Genomic DNA, 26,804 nt, shown 5'->3' with positions numbered 1-26,804 from the left:
CTTGTTGAAATAATGTTGACCCATTAAAAGTGTCATAATTTCAATTCAATTCAGTTTTATTTATATAGCACCAATTCATAACACATGTCGTCTCAAGGCAAAGTCACTTACAAAGTCAATTCAGTCAAATCATACAGATAATAATTTAACTTAAATGTCAGCCCATGGGACAATGGGATATTTGAAAACTGTTACTTTAATACTCTCAGCAGTCTTAAGTAACTTTAAATAAAAACATTTTTTTCTCTTTGTAGGGCAGTATTTCCTAAAAAGGGAACTACAGAGACAACACAAAAACTTTTGTAGCCTAAATATTTTGTATATGGTTGCATTTTATATCCTCCCGTTTTTCCAAAGATACTTTAAACCTTTCTAAGGGATTAGGCTTTATGGTTTAATGCTCCCATGGGAGTGTCATCAAGACTAACTTATAACAGCTATTAACAGTACAAGGTTGTCAGAGATTAATTTTGAGCAGCTACAGGATCGGCACCTGTTTGAATACCCAAGTGCAGATCTATTGGTCAAAGTACTTTAATAATAATTAAAACTGAAAAACTTACAGTTGTGAGGCACACGGAGAACAGGACGTACAGCATGGGCAGGACAACATGAGACTGATGAAGTAATGGAGTATGAGGAAGTAACTGAAGAATCGGGCAGGGAACAATGAGAAATCAGGAGCTGAAATACTGAGGAAGGGTGGAGGATGACAATAGGCTACAGGAGAGTCAATCAGGTGACAATGAAGAACAGCTGAGGCAGATTGAAAGCAGGGACCTGATGAAGGCAGACTAATTAACCAGAAAGGAAATAAATAGAGATAAAAATAAATCCAGGAGAATATCTAGGATCTCTCTGTATATAAACTGGATGTTGCTTTTTTTTTTGCATAGTGCTTTGAGATGACATTTGTTGTCAATCAGCTCTACATAAATCAACAGAATTAAATGGAACTCAATTAAATTACTAAATCAAGAAGATTAGAGCGTCTAGAAACATAATTTGACAAATACAAATTGCTAATTCCCCGCGTGTAAACATGCCATGACCCAAACACCCATTTCTCTTAGTTGCTATTCAAAATGGGAAAGATATGAAAACATGATGCCATTTTCCAGCGGTCAGTGGGTGAGCAGCAGTGTACACCCTGGACAAGTTGCCAGTCCATCACAGAGACCCAGATGACAGACAACCATAGACACACACATACTCTTTCTTCAGGTTAATTTAAAAATATTTTTTTTGGACTATGTCAGGAATCTGGAGTACCTGGAGAGAACCCATAGAGGCACAGGAAGAATGTGCAGCTCCATACAGAAAGATCCCAGGCAGGGATTTACCCAGAACATTCTTTTAATTTAAGAAAGGAAGAGGTAAGAAATTATGTTTTGTTTTGTTTCAGAAAAGAGTAATGTAATGTGTAATATGAGAAAAATGCCATTATTTTGGGAAACTATAGCTTAATGTTTTGAGAAAAAGGTTTTATTTTTGCTGAAGGGTTTATTGTTTTCCGCATAACGAAATCTTGAAGTTTGCAGGAGAGCAGACAGCCTAGATGAAAGTTCAAGAGTAGGTTTCCAGTACATGTGCAATCATCATGTGTATTGTTCTTTTAAAGTATTTCTAAGCTGCTTCCATATGATACAGTGATGAAAATCCTTCTGTAAACCGTTTGGCTTAGATGCATTTGAAATAGATTATTTCCTTTAAATCGGTTTTAGTTTGTCTGGAATTAAGCTACAAGATCTTTTGTTTCCTAAAGAGACAAGTGTTTTTGGTGACACAGAGCATCCTACATTAATCAGGTGCTGGAATATCTTGTATCAAAAAAGCTCTCATGTACAAAGGATTTTCTGGCAGAAATGTCTGAATGGTAAATTTACTGCTGGCACTTTTCTAGTCATACTGACCACTCAAAGTGCTTTAAACTAGAGCCACATTCACTCTTCCTACTCAGATGTACACTCATCCAGATAAACAGATTACTAGGCAAGTTAGGGTTTAGGGCTTTGCCCAGGGGCACGTTGACATGTGACAGGAGAAAGCTGGAGCCGAACCTTCAACTTTCTGATTGCAAAACGACTACTCTAGCCACTGAGTCTATATTGAGAACTTTAGAGTACATTTATTACAGAATAATTTTTCTCCAAATTGCATCACTTGTGGGAATAAATGGAAATTGAAACATTTAACAAGAATTCTGTTTTAATTTGGTGAGTGATATTAATGAGAAGTTTCCAATAAAATGAAGCATAGGAAATCACATGATACATATCAACAAAGTGAGAATCATTTCCACACTTCATCAACACAGGAATACTCAGTAGGACTCTGGATTCCTTTTATAAATCAATACTGTACTTCAGTTAATCTTCAGCATCATCTAAATTCGCCAAGTGAGGGTTGTATCTTCTGGTGGAACTTACTCATAACATGATATCGACTGATGCAGCTGTGCTTTTTGGCATGGAGCATATGGGCAGATGCCCAGGGTGGTGTTTGAAAACAGAGAACACAAGCAGCAGATAAGAGATTATAACATATCTGTCAGTTGCACCTTGAACAGGTTTTTTATTGCTTTTATGCATGTGTGGTTAATAAGGAGTTGGCACCCTCTGTTTGTTGCAGAGAATAGGGAGACATTTTATGTCTTATGTTTTTTTGTGCAGGACTGCACTGCATGTTATTCCACCTCAGAATTTAGATGATTTACTCCATTTTGATTGGATGGGGGGTAAGCTTTCCCAGGGTGTCATTTATGCAAGAATCAACACTGAACTGATGTCTTCTCTATGCCCATTAGTATGCTGCAGAAAGATGCATACTTTGTTGACAATTTCAAATTTGAGCTGAGAGAATAAAGCATCTTTTCTACGTATTTTTTATTGTTCCAGGTTTCTCCTGTGATCCCTGACAATAACGTCAGTGGGAGAGTATGCTCCCAGTCCCAGTTAATAGCAATGTCATTGCAGAGGTAACATTGTTATCTCATTTGTTAGATATTACTCTTCTGGGATACGTAGTTTTTTTCCTGAAAGTAATTACATTCCATCAGTTTAGTGTGAGTCCAGAAAAACCTCTTTTCAGTCTGTTGCATTAAGGTGTAAAATCAATAGTGTGCACGTTTTACTATCTCACAGTAAGTCTGGCTGCAGTAGACTTACACTTTCTATCGCTTAAAGCAAGCTTGTTTGCTTTCTTTAAGCAATTATATATCATAATTATTATGATAGTCATTGTTTTGCATTGATTTTAATAAAACTTTACTTTACAACATGTCATTTAGCATGTAGAAGGTTTTCCATTTACTTTCTCCTGAGGAAACATGCAATATATCTTTCACAATTTTATTGCAGATTCTTTACAAAAAGATAAAGTTGTGATTATTGTTTTCAGTGCAAGCTAAAATCTTCAAAATGTTTACGTGTGCATTTTTGTTGACTCACAGCTTTACATGAAATCTACTGATTACAACAGTATTTTTTAATGTCTGCGTTAAAACAGTTGTAAATTTATTTCTTTATATAACTAAACCTGTTTCTCAGTGGTTGATACAGTAAATCCTGCCCTGCTTTATGCTGTAGCGGATCTCAGTAGATCTGAAGCTAATCTATGAATTACGCAGGGTTTAAGATTTTTCATGGCTTCTTTAATTAGACAGTTTGATAGACAGTGCCTTCATTCGCCACATCGACCTTTGATGTAACAGAGTGGAAGCAGCAGCTGCTGCATCCTGGAGGAGCATGAGACATATGTGACTTCAGTGACCGAATGTGCCGCCTCCATGCCAACGCCAAACTGCAGCAGATCGAAGGGGCTTTGAAGAAAAACAATAATCCAATGTAACGGTAGCTAACTCAAGATAAAACTGAGTAGGACTTGCTCTTAAGAACGAATGAGCATTATCCCTGAGATATATGTGTGCAGGACAATCACGGTGAAGTGTAGTGCAGTTAATGGTTTACATTTTAAAATCAAACAGACTGGTATGACGCTTAGTTATGTTCTGTAAAACAGAATATAACTAAACAGCATTTATGAACCAAAGCCAGCTGGAATGCGCTTTTTACGTTTTACCAATGATTATTTATTATTAATTTGTAAATTTGCTGCCCACAACCTCAATGGGACTGAGATTAGGACTTTATGATGACCACTCCAGAAAATTGACTTTGATGTCCTTAAACCATTTTGGCATAATGCTGCCTCCCTTGTGCTTCCCAGCTGGCATGGTGTTCCCAGGTTTGCAAGCTTTCCCCTTTTTCCTCTAAATTTAATGATGGTCATTATGGCAAAAATTTTCAATTTTAGCTCCATTGGACCACAGAACACGTCTCCAGAAATAAGGTCTTTGTACATACTGTAATTTGAGGGCTGCAACATCGTGAATGTGATAAATGCATGTTGTATTTTCAGAGCATAGACAGAAGAAATGATCAATGACTGAAATGAGGAAATGAAGGAAAAGCAAAAGGATCTCCCCCTAGTAGCTTGGTCCAATTTAGACATCAGGCCCCACTCCATCATAACAAAAAAGAACCTATGCCTTTGTACAGTCCCTGTTTGCATCCTTTTGTGTGGTTAAATGTTTGTTTTTCCGAATAGTGTTGATTCCCTTCTGTGTCAGACTGTTACTATCTTGCCAGAACAACTTTCTGAAGAATTTGTTTTAGGCAGGTTACACATTTAACAGCTATCATGAATCTGTACTGCCAAATAATGCAGCAGTTCCTGTACCACTCAGCTACCCAATTTTATGACAGACAGGGGGAAGTAAACAATCCTCTTACTGGTAAAAGACAAACATGTGAGCTGCTCTGTTCTGCTTCTTTTCCTGGAGTCGTCTGTTGTAGACAAGTACCTTACAACTTCCAGCCTCCTGACAAACCTCATTTTTCATGTGATGGACTGCCTGAAGTGCTCCACTTGTGGGAAACAAAACAGTGGCGCCATGTCCATGGCCAAACTCATCAATAATGGTTTTGGTAAAAGGCAGAATCCTGTCTGATGGGAGAAATCAGTGGTTTCATTTTCTGCAAATCACTGTAGAAGTCATACAACAAGGGATACTGTTTATCTCCCTGAACAGCTTTGGATTTGTGTGCATCTTAAATGCATTTTTATTGGGTTGCGGGGTTGTTCACCTTTGCTATAACTGATCATTATCTTTTGTCTCTTTACTGCATAATGATAGGCACTTAAATCCAAAACTTGCTTTTACAATCTGATGTTGAATGTAACATATAAAAAAACAATTTGCTATTTCACTATGAAATGCAACAATTTTATTCTGAATAAGAACAACAGAGGTTAGCAAAGTTTTCTGCACTTCTTGTTTCTTAACCATTTCTTGGTTACTTAACTGTAAATAACTTACTAAATTCTGTAGACAGACTAAGAGGTGTTTATTTCTAAGATCCACAATGAGCAATTTTATTTTATATATAATGCAGCTGAAACACAAGAAAAATAAATAGATAAATAAATAAAATAATAATAACAGCATAATAATATTAGCATTTGTCCTAGGTGTTCTTTAATATGTAAATAAAAATGGTGTAACATATTCCATCATAAAACTAATTTAAAGATTCATATGGTATAGCTAGTTAAACTATAAAAACAAGTTGTTTGGAATGCATCATGTAAAAAAGTAAAATTTGCATAATCTAAAAGAGATACCAGTAGCGATTTGGGGTGGATTTATGTGGATGATGGTCTTAACTGGAAGTGGGCCCCTGAATCACATTTAGGCACCTTGTAACCTTGGGGCCGATCTGCTTGCAACGTCTCAATCTTTCTTCTATTAAGTCTTCTTTCCAATTAGAGCACTCACAATGAGTATTTTATTTGTAATTACTAAAACAAAATCTAATACTGAAAAGAACAGAATAGTTTCTGACAAAACAGGCAGAAGATCCAAGGCGCTATTGCAATATTTGTCCACCAAGTGGCGACAGACATCAAGATAAATCCAGGATGCCACAGAGAATAACCGGTTTCCTGTTTAGGTGTTAAAGGTAGTTGTTAAATGCATTGAAACCGAGTACATTTCTTCACGTCTGTCTTTGAGCATAAAGTCAACAGGGATTGTAGCGTTGACCACTTCTAGGACTTTTGTCCCTTTTCGCTTGCCTTAGTCACGCACCGGCGGAAAAGTTTTTGGATGATGAGCAACCTGCGGAGGGAAAATTATCACTTTTAAGTGGTAAGAACATTCTGTTGAACTTTGGAAAGAAGCAGCTGTCACATTTAATTTTGTATGTGCGTCACGTTAGTCCCTTTTAGTCTTTCGTCTTATTTAAAAACCTAAAATCATCTAGGAGAGTACACATTCCGTTGCCATGGTGACGCGTTCCACAGGGAATCACTTCCTTATATAAAACTAAAGCTTTCTGCGCTGTTTTATGTTAAAATAACAGTAGCTATTACCCAGATAGTTTATTCTAACGACACAAGAAACTGATCAATAATATCTTTTTGCTTCTCATTTTAATAAACTAACAATATAACGTGAACAGCTAGCTAGCTCAATCTGTTTTTGCTGCTATGAACAAATAACATCCATAAATTACAAAAAAATATACTTAAACAGCCCTAAAATATTTCCACAAGGCGTGTTAAAGTTACCTGTCATCTAAATGTGTCCTTTGAATAGTTTTGAATAATGATTACTATTTTTGCCAATTTTCTTTATATATGGAAAAACTGTTTGCGTTTGTAGGACAATGTCTATAGAGTACTGCAATGTTATTTATGGACTGTGTTTTCCTTCAAGTTACCTTTGGAAATGAATTTGATTTGCTCTTGTTTCTGCAGAGGCCTAAATTTTTTTGTACATGTCTCTCCTCCTCGCTTCCCAAGGCTGAGCCCAGCAAGGGCAGAGATTAGCTTTAACCAGGATTAAACCAATGAAGAAAATTTGAATTTGTTGGCCCTTATCTTCTAGCAACATGTGGAGTGCCCTAAGCGAATGGCAGAATTTGATCTTTTGGTTCCCTATAGCAAAGCGTGTATTTTTTCCCCGTAGACACTTATCATACTTGACCGTTGAAGACAGGGGGAGCTTTTAAGTGGTTTGTTAATAGGGAAACAACATGCACTTGTTTGCTGCATCAGAATAACAGCTTAACCCCTTGACATCCACTATCCTTTTAATAAAAGCCTAAAAGCATTGCAGTGTTAGGATTCTTCTGGGAAGTTAGCTCGATCCCACAACTGAAAAGGTAAGAAATGACCTACAGATTTATTTTATTTGTTTAGTCTTTATATAGATACTGCTACTAATTTAGTACACAGTTGGAGACTTTTCACAGCTTGTCACAGTACAATCACAAACTTTTATGTATTTTATAAGTTTTAAAGTAATAGACCAAAACAATGCAGTACGTGGTTGTAAAGCAGAGGGAACAGGATGCATGATTTTCATATTTTCTGACAAATAGAAATCTTAAAGGTGTGCATCGTATTCAGTGCCTTTTAGTATAAGAGTATAACACAACCCCATGCTGTCCATCTGAACTAGAAGGCTGGGCAAGGAAAACATTAATCGGAGATGCAGCCGAGAGACCCGTGGTAAATCTGGAAGAGTTGCGTAGATCTACAGCTTAGGTAGTAACATCTAATGATAGGTTAACTACTAATTTTGCACTCCACAAATCTGGTCCTTATGAAAGGGTGACAAAAAGAGACCAGTATTTTTTTTTGGCATAAATTCAAAGCTTTACATGGGGAGGAAAATTAACACTGCACATAACACCCTTAAAGCTTCCTCAGTGCTAAAAGATAGTATTGGCAGCATTATACTGTGACCAAAAGGGACTGCAGAGGCTGATTACTGTAGATTGTAGAAGAAAACATGTTAGAGACTAGAAAACAGATGAGAGGGGTTGGGAGGCTAACCTTCCAGCAGGACAACGACCCTAAAGGAACATTAATGCAAGTCCTTCCTCCCAGCAGCTGTAAGACTTTTTGACCCTCACTGCTCCCAACAAACACAATAAGTGTTAACATCCCTGCTGTAATTTGCACAATTTCTTCATGTTTTTTTAAATAGTCTATTATTGTTTTTTATGCACAAATATACATGAACATTTTGAACTTTTTTTAAATTACCCTACTCAGTTGCTAATTTCTTTTAATCTGAGTATGTAATTTTTAATAACCGTACAGTTTTGTTTTCTTATTTTATAAATTTGCCCTTACTATAGTCTGTAATTCTCATTTTTTGTTTTTATATTTTAACGCTTGTGTGAATCTACATGCATGTGACGAGACTTGATAACTGATGTTCACAGGCACTATCCACTCAGTCTGGCTGAGCTTGGGCTATTTTTTAAAGAAGGCTGGGCATACAATTCTGTCAGTCAATGCACAATACTAGTAGAAACATACTACAAAAGATTGTAATTGAAGCAAAAGGTGCTTTTGCAAAAATATTGACCAAGGGAGGCTGAATGCATAAGCATGCCACACTTTTCCAGTTTTCATTTTTGTAAACCATGCCTCCCTTTCCTGCGGTATACCGATGATTCTTTATGTAGGCCTGAATGCTATGTATTACTGTATCTGACAGTATTCTTCTGAATTCTCCTAAAGATTCACCTCTATTGTTCCTCAGCTGTCAATTATAATATATTTTTACAGCTCTTTAGTAAGTCTGTTGTCAGCTTTAATGCCGTAATCCTGATCTGTTATTGGTATATCATAGTTAGCTCACAAGCTCTGATAATCATGCTTTATAATATTAGGTTTCCCTCCAGAACTTATTGAAGTAGATGGGACATTTGCATTCTAAACATGCAATTTCTTGCCTCATCAGGTAACGTAATTCCACGCTTCATTAGGACTGTGAAGTTTATCATTAGTCATCAAAGCCAAGCTGTCAATAAATGATTAAGTTTCACATGAGTCAAATATAATATTAGGGCTTGAGTAAAACAGATAATAGTGAATATTTTGATTACTGTTGCAGCAATTTAGTTTTTGTTTGCTTTTTCAAGCCACATTTTAACAGCTTTTTGTTACAGCAGGAAAATCTTACACAGCTATAATTCTTATCGTCTCCGCATTCAAAGAAAGCAAACATCCAAAGGTCCTGAACAATAGCGTGTGTTATGCAAAGAGTAACTGCTTCATAACTGCGTATTTAATGTACAGTATCTCACAAAGTTGAGTACACTCCTCACATTTTTGTAAATATTTTATTATATATTTTGATTGGACAACACTGAAGAACATGATACGTTGATATAGTGTAAAGTAGTCTGTGTGCAGCTTGGATAACAGTGAAATTTGCTGTCCCCTCAAAACAAAAGTGAGTACACCCCTTAGTCAAAATGTCTAAATTGTGCCCAATTAGCATTTTCCCTTCCTGGTGTTATGTGACTCTTGAGTGCTGTAAGGTGTGAATGGGGATCAGGTGTGTCAATATTGGTGTTATTGCTCTCACACTCTCTCATACTGGTCACTGGAAGTTCAACGTGTTATCTCATGGCAAAGAACTCTCTGAAGACCTGAAAAAAGGATGGATGCTCTACATAGAGATGGCCTAAGCTATAAGAGGATTGCCAACACCCTAAAACTGAGCTGCAGCATGGTGGCCAAGACCAACCAGCGGTTTAACAGGACAGGTTCCACTCAGAACAGACCTCACCATGGTTGACCAAAGAAGTTGAGTCAACATGCTCAGCATCATATCCTGAGGTTGTCTTATGAAAATAGAGACGAGTGCTGCCAGCATTGCTGCAGAGGTTGAAGGGGTGGGGGTCAACCTGTCAGTGCCCAGACCATACTCCGCACACTGCATCAGATTGGTCGGCATGGCTGTTGTTTCAGAAGGAAGACTGTTCTATAGATGATGCACAAGAAAGCCCACAAACAGTTCACTGAAGGCTTACTGGAGCCATGTGCTGTGGTCTGAGGAGACCAAAATAAACTTATTTGGTTGAGATGCTGGGATGATCATGTGTGAAGCAATCAGACGAGGAATGCAGAGAGGAGTGTCTTGCCTACAGTCATGCGTTTTGGTGGGAGTGTCATGGTTGAGCCTGCAGGAGCGCTGGTGGCTATGGGGAGCTACAGTTCATTAAAGACTAATGGTGGCCGCAAAAAAATTAGACACTTTGGCACAATTTGAACATTTTCAATGAGGGAGCTACTCACTTTTGTTTCCAGCGGTTTAGACATTAATGGCTTTGTGTTGAGGTATTTTTAGGGGACTGCAAGTTTACACTGTTATACAAGCTGTACATTGATTTCTTTAGACTGTATGAAAGTATCATATCTTCATTGTTTTCTCTTATAATAAAATATCTACAAAAATGTGAGAGGTGTACTCACTTTTGCGCGATACTGTGTATCCTACCTGTGGTGCAGACATTTGCAGATATATTTACGGCAATGGTACACTGACCCTGTGGTACAAAACAACACAAGACAGCAGAAAACACATTTAATTTAGGAAAATGATTTCAAAAAAACATATTTTTAAAAAAGAAAAATAAACAAATACTCAGACAAACAAAAATCTTGATAACACCATAGTTGGGGGATTTTGTAGTTCATAAGCACCACACATTAGGGCCACAAACATCCATTTAGGATGTGAATAAAAGACTAAAACTGCCCACAGATATTTTAACAGAAATGTTCCTCCTTTTGCTGGAACGTTTGTCTGTATTTAAAGAAGATAGATGCTTTCAAGCTATATTTATTAAGCCATATAAATAGAATCCCCAGCACATCGATCAAATTCCACATACTTACTTGTGGGGAAAAAAATATTGATTTAAAATATGTTTTCTTAGTTTTAAGATGTTGAGCCCCATATTGGAGGGCACAATACGCAAAGGTATGCCCTCCTTAAGTATTTTGCATTGTACAACAATCCAGTGACAATGAGAAATGTGTGGTTTGACTTAAACAAGCAGATTTGGGTGGAGAAATTATACAAAGGATGAGAATGATCTATTCCTTGCGGTCCTTGGAAATGTCTTTTACTTTGTCTGCAGATTATTAAAGAAACTACCTAAAAACATTTGCTGTCATTGTACACTGTATATTCATTTTGTACTAATGAACAAAGGCTAAAATTTCCCCCTCAAATGATAGAGGGGTAAGGCAAGCATGGACTTGACCTGTGATGGTCTGCCGGCTCTAATTACTTCCTGTGGAAACTGGAGATGAGGCGAACACAGTGTAAAAGGTGGACGGCAGTCTGCGTCTCCTGGGCTTAAGGTGTGTACTCATCATTAGTGTGTGCGTGAGAGAAGGAAGACTATTGTGGTTTACATTTTTTACTAGAATTTGTGCCATCTATTTGTGCTTGTCAATATATGACCTAGTTGTGTAGTTTAAAAAAAAAACAAAAAAGGGTCATCTTCTCTTTATGTAAATGAAGGAAAAAAGGGGCACACAAAGAATTTTGCAGTGTTGACTTAATGAAGCCGAGAAAGGTCCTTGGATTTTGTCCTTCAGGGATTGTTTTAAATTTCAAAATTTGAGTAAAAAAGTGCACCCTTAAGGGGAAACATTTAGGTCCACATGTGGCACTGGAGCGTAGTTTTTAACCATGACAGCTGAGTAGTTTAAATCCCAGTTGTATGTTTTGCAATCTGGTCATCCAACCTGCACATTTGCTGAAGCCGTGCACCTCACTGATCATGTCTTTGTCACTCCATTAACAATTCTGGAGTGTTTCTTTTAACAACTCCACTTCTATAGTGTGTAGAGTTGGAGGATGCTAAAGGTCTTTGATGACAACTGTGACTTGGAATTTCTTTTTTAATAGTGGTAGAAAAAATAGCTGTTTTGGTCAATGACCTTTATTTAATGAGTTTTAGATTGTGGTTGGGTGTAAGCTTACTTGCAAAGATTTTAATTTATGGATATAATGTAGAACACAGCAACAAAAAAAGTTAATTAAGTCATCAGTTTCGTGTTTTAACCTGTACTTTGAGCTGTGGCTTTTGGAAGACAGGTCTGAAGATTGCAGCCAAGCACTCGAGACTTAAAGCAATTTGTGACCCCTTTTAAGGTCCAACTTCTCACCCTAACTTGACCCTGGTTTCCCATTTCCTTTGCATCAGAGATTAAGGGGGAAGGATCAGGCACCTCTGTTTCACAAGATACCTGAGACACACAGGACCCTGCTCCAGTCGCTTTGGTTTCTCAGTGATACTCTCATCACATGCCTCTGTCTTCCACAAATGAGCTCTGATTGAGGTGATTGGAATTTCCAGAGGCTGTCACAATCATTTTGATTGGAAAATAGACATAAAATAATGGGAGAGACAGGCCTGTTATGAGAGCCCTGTGAGGGCTAAAATAATGCGTCGGAGTGAGGAGGTTAAAGACACTGCTTCCTTGTTAATAATTAATTGCTGTGCGTGCGGTGGATCCACTTCATTGCTCCTAGTCGTCACTTGATAATTGCTTTACATTTAATTTGGCTTCAGAGACTGTTTTTCAACTGGCTAAATTGTGTTTAAAGTGAATATAGGCCCATACAGAGACAACAGTCGGGCTTTCAGATAAATAAAGGCCTAATGTTTTAATTATTTAATGTTAATTATTTAATGACAGCATTGCTTGAATGCTGTCCTCGTAGAGATGCAGCATTCGTGCTGCTCCTGGCCTGTGGTAATTGTTAAAATCACATTTATTTAAACAATTAATCATTTAGTTTAAAAAAAACATTGCTTTTGTAACACTTGGAGAACAATTACTTCCGTCCCAGAAACATGACATCGTCGCTTATACCTCCTTGAATTTATTGAAATGTAGAATGTAAAATAAAATAATCCATCTAGTGCTTTTAACAATATATGGTAAAAAATATAGACTGGAAATAAATAAATAAATCTTTTGTCCACATTTAAGTTTACCAAGCTTTTTTTTTTATGTCTTGAGTTTTTTATTTTGTATGTAATGCTAAAACTAGGGATGCACGGTATATCGGCATTTACATCAGTATCTGCCGATGTTAGTAATTTTTCAGCGTATCGGTATCGGCCCCATAAGTAATACTGGGCCAATACTAGTACCTGATGTTTATTTCCGTCTTGTTGCTGTTTGTATATATGTTTCAGGAAGGGGAGGAGAGGGGTTGGCCATGTGGTGTTTTTTTTTTTTGGCATGTGACAGTGATGCGGCGCAGAACTGTGGGCTTTTTAACTGAAGCAGAGAAGCAATGTCAGCAGTGTGGTCGTTTTTTCATGTGTCGGAAGGGCAGTGAAATATTTATAATATTGGCGAATATCGATGAATATTTTTGCATTATTCAGCTCAGGAAATAATAATAATGGGTATAACACAAATATTTCCCCTCAGTATTTATTATTTGTCTACTCTTGGGGCTTGTTTTTATTTATCTAGTAAAGTAGAGAAGTTATATGTAGAAATATTTTTCCGAAAATACTTCGCTTCCCAAAGTATAGTTACATATTTATGTTCCAACATTCTAGCTGACTTAAGGAATATTTATCATCTTTCATCTCTAAGTAGCACAAGCAGATGTCAGTGGGGAAGACATGAAGCATCAATCAGCAGGGACCATCGCTGCTACATCTCACAGGGATATTCCTGTTATACGCCTCCAAACGGATGCAGAACTCAGGGTAAGGAGAGTAATTAGAGCTGCACGATGTCTGGAACACATGCGATATGTGAAGCTGTAGGTGCACGATGCAATGCCGATATGATTTGTGATCATTAAACAAATATGTAGTATACACTATTAAAGCCTTTCTGATGTGAGTCGATTACTAACCTACACCTCTGATAGCCAGTAGTCTAACCAGATGCTGGTTTCCATTCCAGCAAACATCGTTTTATTGGAAAATTTACTGGAAAACTCTATATTCTGTTTCTGGCAATTGGATAACTTTGTTGCATGACCATGCAGTTTCATATCAACATTACAAGAATATGTTGTTATCGCCCTGTAAAAGGTGTTTCTGCAGCATTAAACAACAAGCATCACCAAACATATTACTGGTTATTTAGTTTTAGCAAATATTTACTGCAGTCTAAGCAATTCTTTGCGATACTGATATTTCATACACTAATACCGCGATGATGATACATTTGTGACCTATTGTGCAGTTCTAATGGTTGTGTGTGCTTGTGTCACTAAAACAATTGACCACTAATACAAAATACTGCTACAGAAGAGGTTCAGTCTCTACTTTCCGTCTGCCTAGGCCACTTTCTTTGGGGAATTTGACCGCTCTGTTTGCCACATGCAAAGCAGCCAGTGCTCAGTCTTGCATGCACACAGATAATAATCAAGTTAATTAGACCTGAGATTGAACGAACTGCAGCAGCAACTTAATCATTTGTGAGTTGATTAGAAATACTATATTTTGCAGCTCCAGAGACTAGAAATCTTGCTTGTATTTTTAGAACACTTCAAATTAGGTTGTATATCAGAGTCGGGGTGTAAGCGTTCGGTTTGGGGAAAGCTATTGGCAGTGAGCAGTTTGCTACAAATGCTTGATTGTTTTCTTTCTTTTTATTCCATTCAGGAAATGTATGAATTTGGGAAGACATTGGGTCAAGGAAGTTTTGGAACCGTTTATGAAGCGACTCATGTCAAGACACAAACAAAATGGGCCATAAAGGAGGTTCGCAAACCAGCGGTGAGAGAATCTGAGAATGTTTTCAGGTTAAAATGTTGAACCAGTTAGAAACGAGCTTGTAACAAGAGCAGTCAAATCATCTGTACTTTAATATTCTGTCATATCAGGCAGGAAGTTCAAAGTTTAGGATGCTGGATAATGAAATAAACATCCTCAAGCAAGTAAACCATCCTCACATAATACATCTTGAGGCGACCTACAACACACCTACAGTAAGGATTGCTTTTAGATCTCAATCTCAACTTAAATTCTCATCAAAAGTGTGATTTATAATGATAATCGTTTACTACTTTCTTGCAGGCTAAATAGTGCTGAACAAATAAATGATCTTGTTTCTCATCTTGTTCTTAGAAGATTTGTCTGGTCACTGAGCTCTGCAGAGGAGGCAACCTGAAGCAGCTGCTTCAGCAAAAGAAGTTCTTTACAGAGGATGAGACGAGACAAATCATATGTTGTTTAGCTGATGCAGTTGTCTACCTTCATAAAAGAGGTAATGTGTTTTTAGTAACAATGGTGTATTAAGTTATTTTATGTACACAACTTACACAATAAATTGTAAATGTAAAGTATATTTTGATCATACCAAGGTTACACAGCTATTTAGCTGGTTTCTTTTTACATACAAACCACCAGAACTATGAGATACTAGTCCTATAGGAAATGATAAAGCTGTATAATTAGTTAATTATTACATACAGAAGTTGAGGAGGCTATCTAATTATCTCATTAATAAAATACAATTATTTCATTTATCAGTCTCTAGTTTTATAATAATCAATCTAAAGAGCTAATTCTTTTACTCAGTCAGTGAGTTTTAATGACATACTTTATAGAAAAGGATGAGATTAATGTATTATAATAACTGAATTCCATCCATCTATTTTCTATACCCGCTTCTTCCATTGTGGGTCGCGGGGGAGCTGGTGCCTATCTCCAGCAGTCTACGGGCGAAAGTCGGGGTGCACCCTGGACAGGTTGCCAGTCCATTGCAGGGCAACACACAGGACAGGCACACACCCATTCACACCTAAGGGCAATTTAGAGACCAATTAACCTAACAGTCATGTGCATTGGACTGTGGTAGGAAGCCAGAGTACCCAGAGAGAAACCACGCATTTTGCCTTCAGAACTGCCTTAATCCTTTGTGGCATAGATTCAACAAGGTACCGAAAACATTCCTCAGAGAGTTTGGTCCATATTGACATGATATCATCACACAAATGCTGCAGATTTGTCGACTGCACATCCATGATGTGAATCTTCCGTTCCACCACATCCCAAAGGTGCTCTATTGGATTGAGATCTGGTGACTGTGGAGGCCATTTGAGTACAGTGAACTCATTGTCATGTTCAAGAAACCAGTCTGAGATGATTCGTGCTTTATGACATGGCGCGTTATCCTGCTGGAAGTAACCATCAGAAGATGGGTACACTGTGGTCATAAAGGGATGGATATGGTCAGCAACAATACTGTGGCATTGACACGATGCTCAATTGGTACTAAGGGGCCCAAAGTGTGCCAAGAAAATATTCCCCACACCATTACACCACCACCACCAGCCTGAACCGTTGATACAAGGCAGGATGGATTCATGCTTTCATGTTGTTGATGCCAAATTCTGACCCTACCATCCGAATGTCGCAGCAGAAATCGAGACTCAATAGACCAGGCAACGTTTTTCCAATCTTCTTTTGTCCAATTTTGGTGAGGCTGAGAATTGTAGCCTCAGTTTCCTGTTTTTAGCTGACAGGAGTGGCGCCCGGTGTGGTCTTCTGCTGCTTAGCCCATCCGCCTCAAGGTTCGACATGTTGTGCGTTCAGAGATGCTCTTCTGCATGCCTTGGTTGTAACGAGTGGTTATTTGACTTACTGTTGCCTTTCTATCAGCTCGAACCAGTCTGGCCATTCTCCTCTGACCTCTGACATCAACAAGGCATTTGCGCCCACAGAACTGCCGCTAACTGGATATTTTCTCTTTTTCTGACCATTCTCTGTAAACCCTAGAGATCGAGGTGCTTGAAAATCCCAGTAGATCAGCAGTTTCTGAAATACTCAGATCAGCCCGTCTGGCACCAATAACCATGCCACGTTCAAAGTCACTTCGAAATAACCTTTCTTCCTCATTCTGATGCTCGGTTTGAACTGCAGCAGATCATCTTGACCATGTCTACATGCCTAAATGCATTGAGTTGCTGCCATGTGATTGGCTGATTATAAATCTGTGTTAATGAGCAGTTGAACAGGTGTACCTAATAAAGTGGCCAGTGAGTGTGTATATACACTGCTCAAAAAAATAAAGGGAACACTACAACAACACAATATAAGTCTAAGTAAATCAAACTTCTGTGAAATCAAACTGTCCACTTAGGAAGCAACACTGATTAACAATTAATTTCACATGATGTTGTGTAAATGGAAAATTCAACAGGGGGAAATCTTTGGTGATTAGCAAGACACACTCAATAAAGGAGTGGTTCTGCAGGTGGGGACCACAGACCACTTCTCAGTACCTATGCTTTCTGGCTGATGTTTTGGTCACTTATGAATGTTGGTGGTGCTTTCACACTCGTGGTAGCATGAGACGGACTCTACAACCCACACAAGTGGCTCAGGTAGAGCAGCTCATCCAGGATGGCACATCAATGTGAGCTGTGGCAAGAAGGTTTGCTGTGTCTGTCAGTGTCGAGCCTGGAGGCACTACCAGGAGACAGGCCAGTACACCAGGAGACGTGGAGGAGGCCGTAGGAGGGCAACAACACAGCAGCAGGACCGCTACCTCCGCCTTTGTGCAAGAAGGAACAGGAGGAGCTCTGCCAGGTCTAGGAGGAGATCCCTCAGGAGACCATCCACTGTCTCATCAGGAGCATGCCCAGGCGTTGTAGGGAGGTCATACAGGCACTTGGAGGCCACACACAATACTGAGCCTCATTTTGACTTGTTTTAAGGACATTACATCAAAGTTGGATCAGCCTGTAGTGTGTTTTTCCACTTTAATTTTGTGTGTGACTCCAAATCCAGGCCTCCATTGGTTAATAAATTTGATTTCCATTGATGATTTTTGACAGGAGCAGAAGAGTCCTTCTCCATCAAAAACTCCAGTGTTTCTGCTGTGGAAAACTACCTTTTTTGTCTTACAACATAAAATACTATTGCTTACATACAGATCTAATTTGTGTACTACAGTGTTCTCATTTACAGACTGTATAAGTAATACATTTTCACCCATGCAAATGAGAGTTTAGCTGCCTGGAAGCAATTTAGAAAATGATCAAAAATATTGATCATGTAACACCTATATGTAATCCTGTTAAATTTCTTTTCCAATATTTATATTTATTATTCACAACAGGTTTTCGTATTGTAGTGTTAAAAATAATTAAAAATGGTTAAAGTCTAAATAAAATCGACTTTTATTCACCTTCAGCTTTCCCCTTCACAGATATAGTGCACCGGGACCTGAAACTTGAAAACATTCTTGTGAAGAATTCTCTTAATGAGGACGATGGCAGGTTTGACATTAAGGTAAAGTTAATGTCAAACCAATTAAATCAATTACAACGTTTTATTATTGCATCTTTTTTACTCCCAGACTAAATAAAAGCCCCATTTGAGCCTATTTTATTCACCTATTTTTCAGTATTTTTTAAGGCTTAAATGACTGTCTCTTTTTATACTCACAGTTTTACAAAGATTCATTTGTTTTTAAGCTAAATAATCATCAAATAACATAATTTTGTGTGCAATGGTAAAAGGCATCTTACAGTTGATACCTGAGGACAAAGGAAGGTGTGTTCTTTGTTAATTGTTTTGATGCTCTCATACATAAATACATTAGGTGTTGAAAGTTTATCTAATGTTAGGATTTCATTGCAAAAGTCCTGCATGCTGTAGGGCCAGGACTAGAACAGGAGACCTGAGACATTTATTGAAATACATTTTTCTGAAGTGCTGTTGTGCACCCAGGTTGCAGACTTCGGACTGTCAGTGAAGGAAGACGGTGTTGGGATTAGGAACATATTGACGGAGGCCTGTGGGACTCTCCTCTATATGGGTATCTTTCCTTTTATTTACCATATTATGCTTAAGTAATGGTTTTTTTTCTACAAAATCTATATCTGAATGCCTACTACAGGCTGCACAAACCATATACTTTTCTTACAAACCTGTTTTTATGATACTGAAACAGTCAGCAATTTTATTTACTTTTCTGAAAATGTTGGGTACGATATTAACAGTGTTACTTTTAGAACTAAATGAAAAATTGTTTGATTGTTATCACATGAACCTGTTTGTCTATTTATGTATTTAGACATATATTAATTGTATCATTTTTGTTCACATTTGTAAATGCATTGCTAAATTTGATAGCTCATTCCTCCCACTAGTTGTTAATCAGACTTTCACAGCATGTTTTGCTTGACTCTTCCACATAAAAGGACCTATGAAATCTGTTTTTTAATTTTTTTTGTCCAAATTCCATTTGTTCTATTTTCATGATTCTGAAATCCATTGATTTCAATGATCTTAAAGGTTTCGATGGTTTGCAGCTCAAAACATTTTAAAAGCACCTGAAAAGAATCTGATCATAATTTTAACATAGAAAATTTCAATGGTTAAATAGAAATACGACCCAAACGTATCTGGATTAAATTACATTTACAGTTATCATGTTCATAAAGCTCTTTAAACACTAACTTTTTTGTGCAAACAAAAGAATTATACACATTTTACGTGAGAATAAAACATTTATGTTTGTGAAATAACTGCTCAAATATTTATTAAATGTAAAACTCATGCTGTGTTTATCAGTAATTCATGACTAAGAGTTTATGGTGACTGTGTCCCACTTATCTCACCAGTTAATGGTGATGTTTAGCATACTGCTTTTTGATGGAGAGGGCATGCAGGAGAGCCCTCTCTGCTCCGACATGGGGTTAACTGGGTTTTAGAAAGCTGTATTAATGTTATAACAACTTAACCTAAAACATGTGGAACTTTAAAATGTATTTTATTATCATACATTTCAAAAGCACTGTCTGATTCAGCTACAAAGTCTGCTGTGACAAGCTTTACATATTGGAGAAGTGTTGCAGTGCGAGACTAACAGTAGCTCGGTTCCTCTCTGTTTAATATGACTTGATAAATTGGCTTGTAATGTTTTTTCTTTTCACTTATTCGTGTCCAAACAAAACTTACATAAATAGTTGTTCTCCTGCTTCAGAACTAAACTCTAGGCTTTGAATGTTGTAATTATTTATGTCTAGTGTTATAGCAGCGTGCTGCACTGCGTTAAGGTCTCTTCGACGCTGACTGTTCGTCTGAAGCAGAGATGAGCCTCGACTGAGTAGTTCACAGCACACAGACAGACAGGGACCTACTCCAGACTGTGAATGTCAGTTTAAAGGATACATACACTCAAATGTCTCAGGAAAACAAAGAGACATTGGACTACATCTGAATTTTTGCCAAATTCCGCACCTCTGTTGCAGTTTTCCACATCACGGGGCCCCGAGTGCTCAAATGTCTAGAACTACATCATGATATACGTTTTCTTGAAGGAGCTTAGAAGCACCATTTCTACTCAAACCTGTTTTAATGTTTAATGTTGGTTTTGGCCTCTGTAGCTCAAAATAAGCCATACGTGTGTGATTTTCAGCACCTGAAATGATGAGTGGTCGTGGTTATAGCCATTGGTGTGATGTTTGGAGCATTGGAGTCATTATGTTTATGCTGTAAGTAATCACACTTAAACCATTGATTAATCATTCTTTTATTCAGAAATAGACATGCTTGAAATATACCTCCATGCAGGCTTTGTGGAGAGCCTCCATTTGTTTCCGAGACAAAGGAGAAACTGCTCAAGACAATCATGTGCAAGGAAGTCAGATTTACTCAACCCATTTGGGCCACAGTTAGTGATGGAGGTGAAACTTTATCTACAGTCTCACTGTTAAAAAGGTAAAACAATACTAATTTTTCATTTTGATAGTAACTTACTGATTGTCTTAAGCCTGTCTCAACAGGAAAATATCTTCTGTCTTGCCTTCTGAAGGCTGACCCTGCCTACCGCATGTCTGCTCATCAACTGTTAGAGAATCCCTGGATGACAGTAAGGCACTGACTCCTCTTCTGCATTTATAAACTGTTTGTGACTGACCCAAATAGCTCTTATGGGAGACTTTGTCCAACAGGGTGATACAACTGTCCCTCTGGGCCCGAGCAATGTGCTGGAGATGATGCGTCATTATATGGTGATTAAAGAAGGTAATAATAAATATGAATCCAAATGTTGTTCTTTTCATGTTATGATTAAAATGTTCCATTTGCTCACGTTAGGTAAATGTTGTTGAATGGAAGAGAATGGACCAAACATTTATATTAGTGTATTTGGTTGAGTGAAAGATGAAATTATGTCTGTAGCAAAATTCCTTTTTAAAGCTTTTAACATTACTCTGTCGATCACCCAGCATTAAGCACACGCAAGCTTTTTGAAGCAGTTTCTGAAAATTAAGATACATTAAAAACATTTCAGGAATTTTAGAGTAAAAGACCATAATAAAGTGTTTGTAGATAGTTATTTCTTGTATTTGTAAAGAAGACTATAAAGGAAGTGTTATGATTTGTGGGTGTTTTTGGGTTTTGTTGGTCTGTTTCACAGTTAAGATTTTGAATCATGTTTCTGTTTATTATTTTCCTAGTCATGCTTTAGTTTTTGTCTTCTAGTTCATGTGTTGTTAAGTTTTTGGATCTGGTTATGCTTTCGTCTCATGTTTTTCTAGTTATGTTTCTATTAGTTTGTATTCTTGAATTCCTGTTTTGCTCCAGTCTTGTTTTCTCCTGTCAATTAAGTTTATTCGGTTCACCTACACCTAGTTAATCTGTCTTCTTGCTTCACCTGGTTCACACTCCATATATACACACCTGTCCTGTTTATTCCTCGCGGAAACATTTTTCAGATCTTGCTCATGTCTTGTTTTTCGGGTCATGCCATGCCTGTCTTGCCAGCCCATTTATTGTTTTGTTCCTACCTCTTCTGTGAGTGATTTTTTGTTTTTTAGTCATTAAATCCTTTTTCACTTACCATCATGCTGCCTGCTCGTCTGCATTCTGGGATCCTCCATTGCTCAAGTCCTAACAGGAAGTAAACAGAGGTAATGCTGGACCTCCGCTGAAGCAAAAGCAAACATTTGCTTTGAACGTTTAGGGGATTTTGGAGCATCTGAAACATTTTTCTAATGCTGGAGTGGTTCTTCTCTGCAGCCACATCTGCACACATATGACCCTTGTTCAGCAATCCACGGAAAATAAACTTTCTTAAATTTGTCACCACAAATTTCAGTCATGATCCTAAAGCATGTTGATGAAGCCACATTAGTTTGTCTAAGTTACTCTTCAGCCATTTTTCCATGCTGATAAATGACTGAACATGTTATTAACATGAACAGTTTTCTTACTGTTAGACACAGAGAGTAAACTTACGAATTTATAAAAATGCTTAAGAACTTGAAAAATGTCAAAGCAAAAGTTGCAACCTTTTTTGCTTGATTATTTAGTAACAGAAGAACTGACCTGGCACCTTGATCAAATAATGAAATATTAATATAAACTAACATTAATATATAGGAAACTGTTGGGTTATCAAGTAGCTCAGAAGAATTACAGTCAAATGAAAATTAGGTGTCCTGATAACAAAATGTTTTTCAGCAGGAACAGAGACTGAGAATGCCTCTCCGTACACATCTTCAAAGGACATGCTGGAGCCACGCCTGGCTTTTATTGACCTGTCTTCAGAGAGAGATGGCAGTTGTGAGAAAAATGCTGAGATCCGCCCTGAACACAGCCCCTGTAGACCTTCCACATCTACCAAACTGGTACCGTTTGTCTGTTTAACACAGTTCTGACCAAGACTGACCTCGCAGTGTGCTGCATCGAAACTTTTTCATTTAAGAATCTTCTAATGTGTTCACATGCTGTTTGTGATCGCTAAAGCTGTTTCTGCTGCAATACAGTGTTTTGCAAAGTATTCATACCACTTTATACTTCTTTACATTTTGTCACACACTTCAGTGTGACAAAATGTAAGGGATTTTATGTGATGGGCCAACACAAAGTAGTGAAATTTGTAATGTGATAGAAAAATTATACCTGGTTTTCATTTTTTTACAGGTACATCTGAATATTGTTGGTAGAGAACATTAGTGAACACAAATATTTTTGAGATATCTCTCTAACCAGCTTTGCACTGATCCTTACCTGCATTGTGGAACTATGTTTTTAGCAGTGTGAATACACAAGCACTGTAGTCCTGGTGTGTTCAGAGTGATGTGTTTTTTGCATGTAGGCTATAGATTTCAGTTTCGTTCAAATCTGACCAGGGCACCGTCTTCCACCTTCGTTGTGTTCCTTACATAGTTTGTAGCAAACTCACACATGAGACTCATTATGGCTTTCTTTTAACAATAGTTTTTCTTCAAGCTATTCTTCTGTTGAGGCCGGAATTTTTGATTACACAGCTAATACGTTTCCTTTTGACAGATTCTCCCACCAGAGCTGTGGATCTGTGCAGCTCTTCCAAGGTTGCCATGAGCCTCTGGGATGCTTCTCTGATTAATGCTTTTCAGTTTAGGTGAACAGTAATCTCTTTGTGGCCATACTCTTTCCATTTTCAGATGATGGAAATGATTAACAGTGGTCCATGTTCAAAGCTTGAGATATTATGTTAAAACCTAACCCTGCTTTAAACTTCTCTGCAGCGTTATCCCAGACCATTGTGCTGTAACCCTCGGTCTTCATGACCCTGTTTGTTTATTAACTTTCTCTACCAAACCTTAACAAAACTGCTTTATTTATGCTAAGATACAATTTTGCTCTGGTGTACTATTTAGGTGACTTAGGTAGTTGGTTGCCCCAGATTTTGTTTAGGGGTATAATTGTGAATTTCTGAAACTGAATTTCTAGATATTTATTGGGAAATAAGTTTGAAAGCCAAGTATCATTTTGTTACCAAGTCACAATTTTGAGTTAGTTTACCACATAAAACCCAAATAAAATACATAGAATGTTATGGTTGTGTCTTTTCAAAATGTGAAAGAATACTTTTGCAAGGCAATACAACCTAACATTTCTGACACAACAGCACTGGTGCCCACTGCAAGAGTTTGTCGAACCCCCAGATCTTTTCAGTTTAGTCTCTTTTTAAATCTTAATTTTATATATTAAATTATAATAAGTCACATGTTCGATTCTTAGTTTGAAAGCACCAGTATCTCCTGATATATAGCTTTTCTCATTTGCTTTGTTCTTTTATGTTGTATGTGATCCTGAATCACCACTAGATGGTGCCAGATTTTCCTCTTAAAGGGATGTTGATAAAAGTGCAGGCAGTTAGGTGTTTTATGTTAATTTTATGCTTATTTCAGATAAATAAGATGAGTATGTATCTGATTTCTACAGTCTTTTAGTGGTGAAAAATGGTCCACGCAGCTGAGTGCAACTCCACACCAATCTGAGGACAAGAAGGATTTCAGCACAGGTCAGAACCCTACCTGTGACTCAACGAAGGCAGACGAGAAGGGACATTCGTCCAGCAGTAAAGCAGAAATGCCTCTGCAACCCAGCAGAGTGAAAAAGAACAAAAAAACAACAAAAAAACAAACCAACAAGAAAAAAAGAGTCAACTCACATGAAAAAATGTAAGAGGGAATAGTAGTAGTTTGGTATTTTTACTATTTATGCAGCTCTATTTTTTATTTTTGTTTTTAGCAGATATGAATGTAAGCACTATCAGTGGTGCAACCTTTATTATGCTGTCTAGAGATAAAGCAGTAGCTGCAGTGTCAAAAGAATGGGCCTCATATGCAATGTGAAAATAGTTCAATATGTCCAAACCCACTGCACTTAGGGGTTCAGCCTGAGCAGTGCTGCCTTATGCCAAATAAGAAGGCCTTACTCTGAACTGTTTATCCAGCTAGACAAAAGCAAGATTTTGCACAGCTAGGGGTGTAAGATCCCCTATCAGCTAAAATGTATTTTATAGAGGTTAAACTGGGAAAAGGAATATCAGTGTCTTCTGATACCATTAACTTACAGAAACAAAACAGATTCAATGAAAAAAGTCATCTGGGAAACGTTTTTACATTTATTCTTATCTAGTTTCACTACTACATGCACACAAAGGAACATAAAAGATGAAATGTGCCAAACCTGAAACAGATGTGACACTAGGCTAAATGTACTGTGTGGTAAAGTGATTTTACATATGTGCACACAAACACAGCCAGAGCGTGATTTGTGTTTTAATAATTACATATTTAACTGTGCAGAGGCTAAAACAGATTACAAATGATTGATTTGGTTATAATTTCAGAACACACAGGGATTTTTCTCCCTTTGTGCTCTGACCTCTCAATCCCAAAGCGTTGCATATGCAGTGACTGCACCCACTCAGTGTCAAAACAGAGAAACTGTCACACAGGCTGGTTACGCTCCATCTAAATGCAGAGGATTGGGACTGAGGGCAGCCATGGGTCTAATCTCGTTTGGAGGCCACTGAAAGCAGCAGCAGCTACTTTGAGGGCACTGCCATTCAAGCACAGTTTTTTCCCCCCCGCTGTAGGGAGAATAATCCCATGCACAGATACAACATTAACGTATCCAAGCATAACACACAGAGGGTGAATTTCAAATCCACCCATTTGCATCTTGAAGTGAATGAGTGCCAACAATGGGGCCCCATGTTCCTCCACAGGCTTGTGGGAATGTAACCTGCTCATTTTTACATTTATGTTTTTAGGACACAAGCGATTGTTGATAAAAGCTGCTTGCCAAAAAAAAGACTGCTCTGCTACTGCAGCATTACTGACACACTGAATGTCTCTGGTTTTCTCAGATTGTTAAAAAAACAGCAGATGGAGCTGTAGTTAGCTGCTGAATTCATTAATTTGAGCTGTACCTAAAGCTACCTAATTTTCAGCATGAGGATGTGTAATTAGAATTGAGTGCTTGAGCCACTGCCCATTAAAAAATGTTATTTCCATGTAATCTGTCTCTAATTAATATGTTGTATGCTTACAACTCGACGGTCGAAGGCGTTGAAATAAAATTGTTGAGACATGGCTCCTGTTGGGTGCCGTCTTGTAATTTTGTTTTTAAATAATTTGAGAAATTAACAAAAAGCACACACATAATGATGTGTGTGCTTGGGTAAATGTATGGCACATTTGAATAAAATCTATTTAAATAGCTGCCTGATGGGCCAGTTTTGTTCCTGGGAAGATAGAATTTCTGCGCATGATAATCATTTTCTTGTCCTAATTTAATACATTATTTTTGAATGCAAAATGTCCAAACAGTAAATCAGAAGCAATGCTTGTGTGTTTTAAAGTTAGGGACATTCAATGAGAATATGGAAACAAAGCTACTTATTTTTACCATAACTTTAAGATGTAAAGATGCACAAATCTATCTGCGCGTTTTAAGGGAGGTAAACATTAGGCTCTAGTTATTTAGTTTCTTAACGTGCCAAAACAACACCGAACAGAGGTGGGAGATGAGGACAGGAGGGGGGCACATGAGAAGCTGTATGGTGGATAGGTTAGGGGCGTGAATTTAGGACAAAGCACAGAGGCAAAGGAAATTAGAAAATTCGTCGGGATGGAACGAGGGATGCGATAACCCCCCTTCAACTTCGGCACCACCCTTTTGCCCACACCCCCAGAAGTCCCCCTCTTTTCCTCCAGCAGTGCTGCTGCCAGATGGAGGTATGGGTGGGTGGGTTGATGGGTTGAAGGGATTAAAACTCTGCAGCCCCGTTCTGGAGACCAAAGAGAGTGTCACTCCTTGCAAAGGTGGGGTACAGAGGGGCACTTGTGGCTAGAGTCACACGGTGGTGGAAATGAATGTGCTCAAGCTAATGTCAAAAGAGGCAAGGATGCTTCCCCTCCCTTTGTTGCACACCCCTCTTGGCTTCCTCTACCTTTATACACTGAGTACTGAACTGCTTGAAGACAGCGAGGAGGAGGAGGAGGAGGGGGATTGCATCTCCATAACCTAATAGAGCTCTCTTCAATTAATCAGCTCATCTGCAGAAGCCCAATACCTGCAGCTGACCACCCCCCCTCCTTCCTTCTCCCAACCGACCACCCTCACCCCCCAACACAA

General features: G+C 37.9%; 1 protein-coding gene across 5 annotated transcripts; it reads left to right on the top strand.

Annotated features, from left to right (window-relative positions):
• The first annotated feature begins 5,949 nt into the window (after positions 1 to 5,949).
• Positions 5,950 to 25,760, top strand: stk33 (serine/threonine kinase 33). 5 transcript variants are annotated; one of them, XM_047362641.1, is made up of 14 exons: positions 6,032 to 6,211; positions 11,116 to 11,241; positions 13,510 to 13,622; positions 14,532 to 14,645; positions 14,753 to 14,857; positions 14,997 to 15,135; positions 18,085 to 18,167; positions 18,609 to 18,696; positions 20,302 to 20,377; positions 20,457 to 20,569; positions 20,669 to 20,754; positions 20,837 to 20,909; positions 22,350 to 22,516; positions 24,099 to 25,760. In XM_047362641.1, exons 3-14 carry the CDS (start codon positions 13,536 to 13,538, stop codon positions 24,339 to 24,341), a joined length of 1,374 nt encoding a protein of 457 aa, XP_047218597.1. In that variant the 5' UTR covers positions 6,032 to 6,211; positions 11,116 to 11,241; positions 13,510 to 13,535; the 3' UTR covers positions 24,342 to 25,760. The 5 variants fall into 5 exon arrangements, with proteins under 5 accessions (XP_047218598.1, XP_047218597.1, XP_047218596.1 ...); XM_047362642.1 differs by lacking the exons at positions 6,032 to 6,211; positions 11,116 to 11,241 and adding an exon at positions 5,950 to 6,023; XM_047362640.1 differs by lacking the exon at positions 11,116 to 11,241.
• Positions 25,761 to 26,804: the final 1,044 nt, after the last annotated feature.

This window comes from Girardinichthys multiradiatus, chromosome 4 (assembly GCF_021462225.1).
Source record: "Girardinichthys multiradiatus isolate DD_20200921_A chromosome 4, DD_fGirMul_XY1, whole genome shotgun sequence".
NCBI lineage: Eukaryota > Metazoa > Chordata > Actinopteri > Cyprinodontiformes > Goodeidae > Girardinichthys > Girardinichthys multiradiatus.
This window is presented reverse-complemented; position numbering and strand designations above follow the sequence as displayed.

What these genes read in the sequence shown, in the direction of transcription:
- stk33 (XM_047362642.1), top strand. Translation starts at nt 13,536, where the DNA reads ATGAAGCATCAATCAGCAGGGACCATCGCTGCTACATCTCACAGGGAT. An exon ending in TGGGACTCTCCTCTATATGG is followed by an intron (nt 18,697 to 20,301) that starts GTATCTTTCCTT and finishes TGTGATTTTCAG; the next exon opens with CACCTGAAATGATGAGTGGT. An exon ending in GGAGTCATTATGTTTATGCT is followed by an intron (nt 20,378 to 20,456) that starts GTAAGTAATCAC and finishes ACCTCCATGCAG; the next exon opens with GCTTTGTGGAGAGCCTCCAT.